Source organism: Procambarus clarkii, chromosome 13, assembly GCF_040958095.1.
Source record: "Procambarus clarkii isolate CNS0578487 chromosome 13, FALCON_Pclarkii_2.0, whole genome shotgun sequence".
Classification (NCBI taxonomy): domain Eukaryota; kingdom Metazoa; phylum Arthropoda; class Malacostraca; order Decapoda; family Cambaridae; genus Procambarus; species Procambarus clarkii.
The window spans coordinates 12,460,550-12,473,339 of record NC_091162.1 but is presented as its reverse complement, the minus strand read 5'-3'; the positions used below and the strand labels follow the sequence as shown (position 1 = coordinate 12,473,339).

The 12,790-nt window shown below is 43.3% G+C and overlaps 1 protein-coding gene across 1 annotated transcript in view; it reads left to right on the top strand.

The window, feature by feature from the left end:
- The first annotated feature begins 2,574 nt into the window (after positions 1–2,574).
- Positions 2,575–12,790, top strand: part of Nf1 (neurofibromin 1) — a 139,288-nt gene continuing 129,072 nt past the window's right edge. The window contains 4 exon segments of the mRNA XM_045740650.2: positions 2,575–2,753; positions 8,450–8,593; positions 10,441–10,597; positions 11,313–11,424. Coding sequence (XP_045596606.2) covers positions 2,595–2,753; positions 8,450–8,593; positions 10,441–10,597; positions 11,313–11,424 — 572 coding nt within the window. The 5' untranslated portion in view covers positions 2,575–2,594.

Sequence of the window (12,790 nt, the reverse complement as noted above, 5' to 3'; positions counted from 1 at the left end):
GCTTGAAGCCAGTATTCTCAGCACCTGATTTGATTTATATTACTATCACTATTACTTGCACTTTATTGTCTTAGAGTAAATTTTTACTGCCATTAATTATTCATGTTTTGTTTGTTGACTTGTTTTGAATTTTACGTAAGCCAAGAGATTGTCTTTATTCATATCTTGTTTTCTAGAGTAATTAAAATTTCACTGTTTATACTTTGTGTTTTGTGTGTCTTCCCATTACTTTACCACAGACAAAAGGGCAAACGATCTCCTTTTTTTTTCTGTAATGTGACGAGGCCCTGCCCCCAACTATTGAAACAGCCGAACACCAACGCTTTACCGTCACACGTAGTTATAGACATACCGTCTCTAATTTACCAAAAAAAACTCTAGATTTCTCTAGCCTCTAGAAAGTTATGGAATGATTTTTGTCACCTCGTGTTGTACCTTCTCCAAAGCAGCTTTGTCCTCCTGATTATGGTCTCCATGCTTCACTACAAGAATCCAAGTGGAGGCGCGTCAGAGATTTATACAGTTGAATCACCACCTTCCTTTCCTGGAAGTCAGGAGGTACGATTGTTATTCCTAGGGGTTTAGTTAGCTTCTTTTTACTGGTGCTCCTACCTGTTGTTCAACTTTCAGTGAATGGTGGATTTTGACTCCAACGTACTTTTCTTCATCAATCTGCTACAAGATAATGTTATTAATTTGGTTGTTGTGACGTTGGTTATGCTCCACCTGAAAAGTCGTGCATTTTTCGAAACATTTGCTTTTCGAAACAACATTGAAAAAAGCATTTGCCAGTCTTCTGATCATCTGTGGAGTTTATGTAAATCTCTTTGTAAGACTGCAATATAATTTTCATTCCTCAATTTACCTCTTAGTGATCTTAGTGTCATCTGCAAATGATTTAATTTGATGTGGTTTGTAAATCGGGTAATATTCTCATCTGATTGATGTATATGACAGAGAGAGTTGGCCCCAAAATGGATCCCTGTGGTACCCCACATACCACATTTCTTGTCAGATTCATGTCCATTTAGCATGATACTCTTTGTTTTAACCACTGTTTTATCCATTCTAGTATTCTACTATTTATTCCATGTGCTTGTAATTTCCTTGCCAGTCTTTCACGTCGTTCCTTATAGAAAGCTTTTGCAAAATCCATGTAAACTACATCCACTGGAAGTCCTTTGCCTAAGTAGCTGGTGACCGTTTCCAAAACTGTGAGCAGGTTTGTAAGGCAGGATCTATTTTTAACAAAAACATGTGTCGCTTTTTACAAGATTGTTCACTGAAAGATAGTGAATGGTGCCCTCCCTTAGGATTCTCTTCGTGAGCTTGCAGATGTGTGATGTTAAACTGATCGGACGGTAGTTTTCTGCCGAGTTTTTCCCCCTTTTATGAAAATAAGGGGGACATTTACATATTTTACTATAAGGGAAAGAAGGCAATGGTTCAACTGTGTAAATCTCTGTTGCGCCCCCATTTGGATTACTGTATCCAAGCAAGGAGACCTCCTTTTCAGAAGGACACAGCTGTTTTGGAGAAAGTGCAACACCGGGCAACAAACGTCATTCCAGAGATAAGTCATCTCTTGTATCAGGAACGCTTGAAGGCCACAGAGCAAACTACACTGTAAACCAAGCATGACAGGGTGGATTTCATTGAAACTTAAAATACTGAACAAGTTAGAGGATGTTGATCCGGATATTTTCTTCAGATGTAACACAAACAAGGAGCAACGGTTTCAAGCTCAAGCCACAATGTAGGAATAAGAACAGGAGATGCTATTTCACCCACAGGGTTATTAACCCATCGAACCGCCTACCCACCGAAACCATATCTGCAAAGACCTGTTAAATTTTAAAACCCAGATGGAAAAAATCATCATAGCAAATGGAGGGGAGGGGACTTTTGACAAGCTTCTGGCTTCCTGTCCTCGTCGAGGCCACTAGGATTAGTGGCCCTCGGGTAAATTTCCAATCTATATGTACTATTCTTTGGTTCAGAAACTGAAAAATAGTTTCGACAGTAGGCATAGTTCCTCTGCTATAGTTTCTTTATGACTCTGGATTGAATTCCATCCTCACCTGATGCGTTTGAGTATTTTAGTTTGTGTAAATCTTGTTTGTCATAAAACTAAACTGTTTTGTTTTACAAACAACGTGTCATATATATATATATATATATATATATATATATATATATATATATATATGACAAGTTGACATCCCTCCACACCTGTGATCCTATATAGGATCACAGGTGTGGAGGGATGGGATCACGGGTATGAAGGGATAGGATCACAGGTGTGCGGAGGGATGGAGTCACAGGTTTAAAGGGATATGATCACAGGTGTGGAGGGATGGAGTCACAGGTTTGAAGGGATAGGATCACAAGTGTGGAAGGATGGGGTCACAGTTTTGATGGAATAGTATCACATGTGTGGAGGGATGGGGGTCACAGGTTTAAAAGGCTTAGTCACAGGTGTGGAAGTCGTCGGGAATGGTGTGATGACAGGTGTGGCAGGCTAGCGTGACACATGTGGGAGAGAGAGTGAGAGAGTGACAGGTGTATGTGATTCAAACCTGCCGCCTGGACGCATGCCCCGCCCACCCGTGACGTCGCCAGTGGTTCAATATGGCGGTGGCGAAGTGATCGTATACCCGACTGTCTCTATGTTCTATTCAAATTTCTCCAGCATGGCAACTCAAAAGCCTGTAGAATGGGTATCAGCGCTTATAATAAGATTCGAAGAACAGGTGAGTGAAGATTGAGGGCCGGTGAGGGGCCCGTGGGCGCCTGTCTCGCCTCACAAGACAACTTTGTGTTTTGTTTTGATAGAATGAATGGGATTGGGAGGGAGCTATTGATCGCCGACCTGCCTCTATGAATGAACGCAACTACCCCCCTTTTTTTTAATTTTTTTTTAATGCCTTACCTCCGTAATACGTATGAGGAGTGCCTGATGGATGGGGTGGGTTGGGGGGAGGAAATATGGTGGTGGTTTGGGCTAGGCGAGGGGGAGGGGTGGGGGAAAAAAGCAAGGTTGCTTCAGCAAGGTAATTTACGCCTTCTATGACTATAGCACCATCAGCCAGGCCCTCTGCTGCCCCCTCCCTGCTTCAGCCAGGCCCTCTGCTGCACCCTCCCTGCTTCAGCCAGGCCCTCTGCTGCACCCTCTGCCTCAGCCAGGCCCTCTGCTGCCCTCTCTGCCTCAGTCAGGCCCTCTGCTGCCCTCTCTGCCTCAGTCAGGCCCTCTGCTGCCCTCTCTGCCTCAGTCAGGCCCTCTGCTGCCCTCTCTGCCTCAGTCAGGCCCTCTGCTGCACCCTCTGCCTCAGTCAGGCCCTCTGCTGCACCCTCTGCCTCAGTCAGGCCCTCTGCTGCACCCTCTGCCTCAGTCAGGCCCTCTGCTGCACCCTCTGCCTCAGTCAGGCCCTCTGCTGCCCCATCCCTGCCTCAGCCAGGCCCTCTGCTGCCCTCTCTGCCTCAGTCAGGCCCTCTGCTGCCCTCTCTGCCTCAGTCAGGCCCTCTGCTGCACCCTCTGCCTCAGGCCCTCTGCTGCCCCATCCCTGCCTCAGCCAGGTCCTCTGCTGCCCCCTCTGCCTCAGCCAGGCCCTCTGCTGCCCCCTCTGCCTCAGTCAGGCCCTCTGCTGCCCCTCCCTGCCTCAGCCAGGCCCTCTGCTGCCCCCTCCCTGCCTCAGCCAGGCCCTCTGCTGCCCCCTCCCTGCCTCAGCCAGGCCCTCTGCTGCCCCCTCCCTGCCTCAGCCAGGCCCTCTGCTGCCCCCTCCCTGCCTCAGCCAGGCCCTCTGCTGCCCCCTCCCTGCCTCAGCCAGGCCCTCTGCTGCACCCTCTGCCTCAGCCAGGCCCTCTGCTGCACCCTCTGCCTCAGCCAGGCCCTCTGCTGCACCCTCTGCCTCAGCCAGGCCCTCTGCTGCACCCTCTGCCTCAGCCAGGCCCTCTGCTGCCCCCTCCCTGCCTCAGTCAGGCCCTCTGCTGCCTCCTCCCTGCTTCAGCCAGGCCCTCTGCTGCCTTCCCTGCCTCAGCCAGGCCCTCTGCTGCTCTCTCTGCCTCAGCCAGGCCCTCTGCTGCCCCCTCTGCCTCAGCCAGGCCCTCTACTGCCCCCTCTGCCTCAGCCAGGCCCTCTGCTGCCCTCTCTGCCTCAGCCAGGCCCTCTGCTGCCCCCTCTGCCTCAGCCAGGCCCTCTGCTGCCCTCCCTGCCTCAGCCAGGCCCTCTGCTGCCCTCCCTGCCTCAGCCAGGCCCTCTGCTGCCCCCTGCTTCAGCCAGGCCCTCTGCTGCCCTCCCTGCCTCAGCCAGGTCCTGCTGTCCTCCTTGCTGCCCTCCCTGCCTCAGCCAGGCCCTGCTGCCCTCCCTGCCTCAGCCAGGCCCTGCTGCCCCGTGTCTTGTCAGGCCCTGCTGCCCCTCCCCTGCCTCAGCTAGGCCCTGTTGGCCCCCCCCCTGCCTCAGCCAGGCCCTGCTGCCCACCCCCCCTGCCTCGACTAGGCCCTGCTGCCCCCTGCCTCAGCCAGACCCTGCTGCCCCCCTGCCTCAGCCAGACCCTGCTGCCCCCCTGCCTCAGCCAGACCCTGCTGCCCCCCTACCTCAGCCAGGCTCTGCTGCCCCCCTGCCTCAGCCAGGCTCTGCTGCCCCCCTGCCTCAGCCAGGCTCTGCTGCCCCCCTGCCTCAGCCAGGCTCTGCTGCCCCCCTACCTCAGCCAGGCTCTGCTGCCCCCCTACCTCAGCCAGGCTCTGCTGCCCCCCTACCTCAGCCAGGCTCTGCTGCCCCCTACCTCAGCCAGGCTCTGCTGCCCCCCTACCTCAGCCAGGCTCTGCTGCCCCCCTGCCTCAGCCAGGCTCTGCTGCGCCCCTGCCTTAGCCAGGCTCTGCTGCCCCCTGCCTTAGCCAGGCTCTGCTGCCCCCTGCCTTAGCCAGGCTCTGCTGCCCACTGCCTTAGCCAGGCCCTGCTGCCTCCCCTGCCTCAGCCAGGCTCTGCTGCCCCCCCTGCCTCAGCCAGGCTCTGCTGCCCCTGCCTTCCATTGTAACACTGTTCCTGATGAAGACATTTCACCTATGATAAACTATTACATCATGTACCCAGCAATCCAATTATACAATTGTTCAGTGAGAGTTGTCACTGGGCAACTACTTGTCTCATGAACTAGCTGCCTCACTGTTCCAGTACTTAGCCAACTTACTTTTTGTCTCATCTCACTGACCGATTGCACTTGTAGAACATTTGAGGGAATGGTGCTCAATAAATTGTTAAATGGAATTAGAGAGTATGTCACTTGATAGTAATAGTTTTACATAAGGTAAAAATGTTCACAGCTGCATCAACCATTTTCAATGTCCATGGTGTTAGGTGGCACAAATATATATTACATTTCGTAACTTCATAAATGCCATTGATATTACAAAGACGTTATTCTGCATGAATTAACTGTAATACCCAGGATACTGTAGGTGGTAAATTTCTATGATGGCTAAAAGATTATCTAAGGAACCAAGAGTCTTCTACACTATTTTAAGGCTACAAAAGTGGAAATGGTGCAACCAGGCACTCAAGTACATGTTAAAATTGATACATCACATTCTTGTGATGTATCAATGAGAAAATTTAGTAGGAGCCATGAAGATGATTCTAACCTGCACACTGAGTACTCCCAGTACTCAAGGAGTCTTAAGCCCCACCTTGTTCGTTGAACTAACAAATGTCTTACTAAATTAATATTCCTAAATTCCATAAATATAGTTTGTTTAGAGCCTTGATCTTGTAATACATACACATACAATACATGCATATATATATATATACAGTACATACATATGCAGTACGTATAGTTAAATATGACTGCATTGTTGATCTTATAGCATAAGATTTCTATGCTTCTAACTGTTTTCTTACTCTTGGGATTAAGAAGAGCAATCAAGTTACAGTAACGTGGTTGAAGATATGATAACCAAACCACATACCAGAAGATGAAGAGGCGACGATGTTTTGATCCGTCCTGGACCACAATCTACTTGATAATGATCCAAGACGAACCAAAACGTCATCGTCTCCTCTTCTGGTGTCTGGTTTAGTCATCTCTCCTACCTCACACACCCCCTCACTTCAACATGAAATCCTCTACCTCTGTACACATACTTCTGTCTCTGTGCACATTCATCTACAGTACCTCAATACATATTCCTTTACCTTAGTACACATTCCATTACCTTAGTATACATTCCTTTACCTCGATGCACATTCCTCTACCTCGATGTACATTCCTCTACCTCAAAGCCTTTGGCAAATATGACCATGGTGTTGTTGCATATAAAATGCATTCTAAAGGAATTACGGGAAAAAATTAGGCATATGGATCTACAATTTCTTGACTAACAGAACCCAATGTGTAATAGTCAACAAAATAAAATCCGGACCATCAACCCTGAAGAGCTCAGTCCCCCAGGGTACTGTGCTTGCTCCAGTACTTTTTCTCATCCTCATATTGGACATAGACAAGGACACAAACTACAGTATAGTTCCATATCATCCTTTACAGATGACACAGACTTTTACGAGAGTAGACAACAGGGAGCAAACCTCCAGACATAAATCAGGTCTTCCAATGGGCTCCCTGGTTTGGTGCCTTCTTTTAATAATTACCTTACCTTCCAATGGGCTACAGAAAATATAGTATTTAATGAAGATAAGTTCCAGCTCCTGTGCTACAGAAAAAAATAAAAATATAAAAATGGAAACCCTGTACAAAACTCGGTCAAATCATACCATGAATGAAAAAGCAATGCAAAGGATTTGGGTGTACAGTACTCATGTCGGAAGACCTTACCTTTAAAGAACGCAATAAAGTGGCCGTCACAATTGTAAGAAAAATGACAGGTTGGATAATAAGAACCTTTCAAACTAAGAGATGCTATACCAATGATGATACTTTTCATGATGCTAGTGCTCTCTAGAGTGGAATACTATTGCACAATGACAGACCCTTTCAAAGCTGGAGAAATTGCTGACCTGGAGAGCATGCAGAGATCCTTTACTGCTAGAATCCACTCAGTAAAAGATCCACACTATTGGGACTGACTAAAATGCCTAAATCTGTATTCTCTAAGAGTGCAGGCAGGAGGGAGACATAATAATTTACACATGGAAAATAGTAGAGGGGCTGGTCACAAACTTGCACACAGAAATAACACCACATGAGACCAGAAGGCATGGCAAGATGCAACCCGTTCTCGCAAATTTAATAAGTCAATATTGACTTATTAAATATGTGCATAGGTGACATACTTAACATAATAGATACCCTTAAAAAGATTCATAGAAAACACCGACCTTACCTAACCTTGTTAGTATCTTAAGATAAGCATCTTATTGCTTCGTAATTACAATTATTACCTAACCTATAATAGGTATAGGTTAAGTAATAATTGTAATTACGAAGCAATAAGATGCTTATCTTAAGATACTAACAAGGTTAGGTAAGGTTGGTGTTTTCTATGAATCTTTTTAAGGGTATCTATTATGTTTAGTATATCACCTATGCACGTAGTTAATAAGTCAATATTGGCTTTATGAATTTGCGAGAACGGGTTGCAAGATGTGCAGAATACCCCCGTTGAAAACCAGAGATGCAATAAGTACTGAGAGAGAGAAAGAACTATCAATATCAGAGGCCCGAGACTTTTTAACATGCTTCCACTACACGTAAGTGGCATAACTGGCCGACCCCTCACAGTATTCAAGAGAACTTGATGAACACCTTCAAAGGATACCTGATCAACCAGGCTGTGATTCATACATCAAGCTGTGAGTAGCTGACAGCCTGATGTTTGGACAGGCTGTTCAACAGCTAACAGCTGTTAGCCTGGTCGATCAGGCCAGCAACCAGGAGGCCTGGCCAAGGACTGGGCCGCTGGAACATTGAGCCCGAAATCATCACAAGATAATCGCAAGGTAATGCACATTACCTCAATACACATTCCTCTACCTCAGTACACAGACCTTTACCTTAGTGCACATTCCTCTTTTTCAATACACACACCTCTACCTCAATACTGAAATAACTTTATTGAGGTATAAATACAAACAAAGGTATGAGGTAGCTCAAGCTGTTCTCACCTGTTCTCGGTTAGTTAAAATTTAAATACACTGCCGTGTATACCACTTAAAGCACTGTTACGTGCCTGTATGTTTATTGTTCTCATGCTGCTTGTAGTTCAAGCTAGGACTACATATCTAATCTTTTACTGTTAACATTGTTCTAAGACACTTTATATTGTAATTATTGTGCACGTTTAATAAAATCATTCATCATTTGTATAATATTTGTATATTATTATAAAACTGGAGAAAAATAACTAATGGTTTAGTAAATGCTCAGTATTAAGTGAGAATCTTATTTATATAGAATTAGTTACAGTATTTATGTAATTTCCCATGTTGACGTTTCAGTTGCCGTGCCGGACAGGCCCACAGACACAACACTCAAGGTTCAATGTGGAGCAGAACAAGGAGTGCCTCATCCAGATCAGCAGATACAAATTTTCACTAGTTATCTCAGGCCTTTATAAGATTCTACAAAAAGTCAACGAAATGGTATGTCAGTGAAGGGGCACATGGGGCTGGAGATGATGTATGACACATAAATGGGCAGGAGGACACTGTCATTTCCAAGGACACACTAAAGGCTTGAAGGCTGTATAGAGAGGTCAAATATAGTATATTCGATTAGTCCTCTAGTGACGAGGACTACAGTAACTTTCCTGTTTATATTTAGAACAATTGCTTTCTTTTGGTAATGGGATAATTTTGTGTGAGCTATAATGTAACTTATATAACTTAAAATACTAATTAAAATATTTTTAAAATAATACAATATTAAATTTGTTTTTTGTTATATTTACTGCATAATCTTCATAAGCATAATCAGTATTTACTATATTTAGTAGGTAAATTTATTGTTTGAAATGAAATTTGGTTTCATATGGAGATTCTGACCAACTGTTTTTTCTGTTAATGTCTGAATTCCTTTATCTTAAGTAAGCATAGTGACATTTTTCACTGTGAAAAACTGATTTGAAACGGATGTTTAAGATACCTTTGTTCTGTAACCTTGTATTCTTTATCCTGTTTATAACTTATTGTCTGAGCCGAGAACCCCCTTGAATGCTTCTTGAGCCAGAAACTATTTAGACCACTAGGACAATGTCACAATGCTAGGCTCTTATAATGGTCCCCCCCCAAAGTCCGATTAGAATATCTGCAATTGGTCTTGTCAGCCTTTTCATGGTTGCACCACTGATGTGGGGGAACAGATGCATGCCTTTCGGAGTGTTTTGTCCAGGGATACTTGGGTGTTTCAGGGGGTTTGAATGCCCCACCTCCTATTTCATTCCTATTGGAATGAAATAGGAGGTGGATGTGGCATTTTTTCAGTGAATATGCTACATGTTAATTCTCACAGAGATGGACTAGTTTACTTCTGCTTGGAACTACAAGCTCCCTTTATATGTGATGATATAAAATTTATCAGGTGTTTGTGATGGATGCACTACATCTCATCTGGGTCAGTGGAAAATTATTTATCTATCTCTCAGTCCAGAAGCTATTGCAAATAATGGCAAAAGTGAGGGATTTTGTGAGCCACAGTATTATTATGATGTAACAAACTAGGCTGTTGTAAGAATTATCCAGAGTGGTATCGACTCTTTTGTCGATAAACCACTCTGGATAATTCTTACAACAGCCTAGTTTGTTACAATGACTGTTGTCAGTCCACCCATGTAGACAGTCAACCCCCTGGTTTCCAGACCTGTTTTTTGTTTCTTTGTTTGTTTCCAAACTCTACTTCATTCCTAGCCATTTTTCTCGCCCAAATAAATGGCTCCAGGGGTGATACAGAATCTTTGCAGTTCTCCATCGATCTTCATGTGTGGAAGATTATATACTGTTTGGGCTTATATATATTATGCATTATTTGGGCTTATACATCCATTGCAATTCATTACATGGGTGAGCCCCCACTGTCACAGCACCTACACTCTGTTTATCACCAAAACCCTTCCCTGCCCACCTATAGGTGAAAATGATCTTGCATGTGTGAGACTGTGTGGGGATCACTGAGGACATTTAGAAAGACATTCCACTCAGTGTCATCCTCCCAGTGATTAGGGAAATAAGAATATAAGAATAAAGTGAACTGCAGTAGGCCTGTTGGCCCATATGAGGCAGCAGCTATTTATACCCCAAATAAGATCATAAGAATGTTAAAAACTGCAGGAGGCCTTTTGGGACTCTAGTGTAATCTTAAGTGTCCTGAGGGTGGACACTGCCACAATCTAGAGCTTCCAAGGCACTACCAAGAAAGAAGTATTTCATTACGCCCAATGCTCAAATTTTTCCTTGTGATAATTCAAGATAAGTTTTTTCTGTTCTCATTCCAGCGGCCGCATGGCCCAGATTTTGAGAAAAACTACTACGAGTCGCTACTAATTGTGTTGGACACTCTAGAGAAGTGTCTGTCCTCCCAGCCCAAAGATACCACAAGAGATGAAGCAATGAATGTTAAGCTTCTACTGAGGGAGACCTGCCAGTTTATTGGTTAGTATGTTTCCACATTTTGGAAGTTCGAACTAAATGTATATCTTGAGTTGTACTATACTGCCTGTTGGTAATGTATTTGAATACAGTCAGTGCTTGATAACAGGCGCAAGAGCTGGAACTAATCGTCAGTTTTCAGTTGAGAATGTAGACCACTGTACTACAACATGGTGTTAATGTTGACATTGCCTTGGCTGTGGCTGGTTCTGTCTATAACAGGAACAGGCATATTGTCTAAGGAAGCAATGGCTTAGAAATAGTGATAAAGTACCATAGGTCGAGTCATGATTTGTTTCGTCCTGTGTAGTAGTTTAAGATCTGATTGCAAACTTAATAGTTTTCTTCTGTCATTTCTAATAATTAATAGTTGTTAATATGTCAATATCAACATTATTCATATTTAATTATTATTGTGTTACAGTATTTGAATACTGCTTTACTTTTACATTTATCACCATCATAATGAAGATAGGCTGATGCCTCATGTGTGATTATCTGATCATTCCTAGCTTATCCGGATAATCATCTTGTATAACCTGGAGGCAATACTATGTTTGCATCAGGTTTTGTTCAATTTATCTTGTAGTCTGATAAACAATGATTTGGATAATCAGATATTACACTGTAAGCAGAAAGCTAACTATTCAATACAATGCAGTATATTAATTGTAAACCATATGTTAGAATATGCTGATAATTAGTTTTTTGTTTTCAGATTTACCAAATGATAATCCTATGGTAGTTCAACTCAAGAACTTAGCATCAAAAGTTCTCTTTGCTCTCAGTGTAAACAACTTTTCTGCTGTCTTCAATAGAATATCAGTCAGGCAAGTAATTTAATTGTACTTGTGTGCTTGTTTTTACTTTTTAGTGTTTATCATTGCATGTAAAGAACAAGTATCTATGATATAACTGAATGAGGATTTTTGCTGTAGATTATGAGAATTATTTCTGGGCTGGCATCCTCAGTAACTCCCCAGAGCTTAGAGCACTAATACTGTAGGGCATCCCTACAATGCATCACATTTTATGAGATCTTTTTACTTCAATTTGTATCTCCACATTCCCTAACATCACACTTATTTACATTAAACTCAATTTGCCTAGGGGTGCTTCATGCACATATCTTGTCCAGATCTTCTTGAAGGGCATGACAATTGTGTCAATTTCTTATCTTAATTAGTATCTTAGCATCATTAGCATACAGATCTGGTAGATCATTTATGTAGACAATGAACATTACTGGTGCAAGAACTTTTGATTTTAATTATTTGCAAGAACCCATTTGATCTTAATTATTTTTTCCGATATTTTGACTACTACTATCATCAATGATACAGGTCTATAATTAAGGGAAATCTTCCCTGCTGCCAGTTTTGCAGATTGCAACTATGTTAGCCTCTTTCTATGTATTTGCTAAGACTCCTGTACACAGAGATGAACGAAAAATCAATTGAAGTGGAATGCTGTGCTCAAGTGTGCATTCTCTCAGAACCGAAGTGAAACTCTGTGTGCCACCTGTTCCTACTTAGCTCCTTGAGCAGTTTTTCCACTTGGTCTCTAGACATCCCCCATGTGTCTCCTATGTTGTTACATAGGAATACAACATGTGTTGTTCTCTGGAATTCTTAGTGTGTCTGGTTCTCCGAAAAATTCCATTTTGCACCTACACTTTGGAACTGTTTGTTTAGTGTTTCACACATTTTCATTGTATTTTCTGTGAACCCGTTTCCCAGTTTAATGAATTTATGGACTAGGCCTAGTTCTATTTGACATTTGAATGGTATTCTTTTCTCAAAATTTCTTTGTGTCTCGTCTCACTGCCTTGTAGTTGTTTCTTGCTTCTTTGTATTTACTGGTATGTTTGGGGGTTTGGCCGCCTCTTATATTGATTCCATTTTTGTGTCTTTGGTCTCTGGCCCTCTCACTATTTCTGGTGAACCAATCATACTGTCTAGTTCTGCATCAGTTTTCATATAAATTTTTTTTGTGCCTTCATTATATATTTCACAAAACTTGACATATATCTCATTTGCTTCCTTGCCTAACATCAACATAACATATGAATAAGTTTGGGTGGATATAAATATGGGCCAAAGGCCTTCTATGAATAGGCCTGTATATGAATAAGTTTGGGTGGATATAAATAGAAACTGCCTCATATGGGCCAATAGGCCTTCTGTAATTTATATT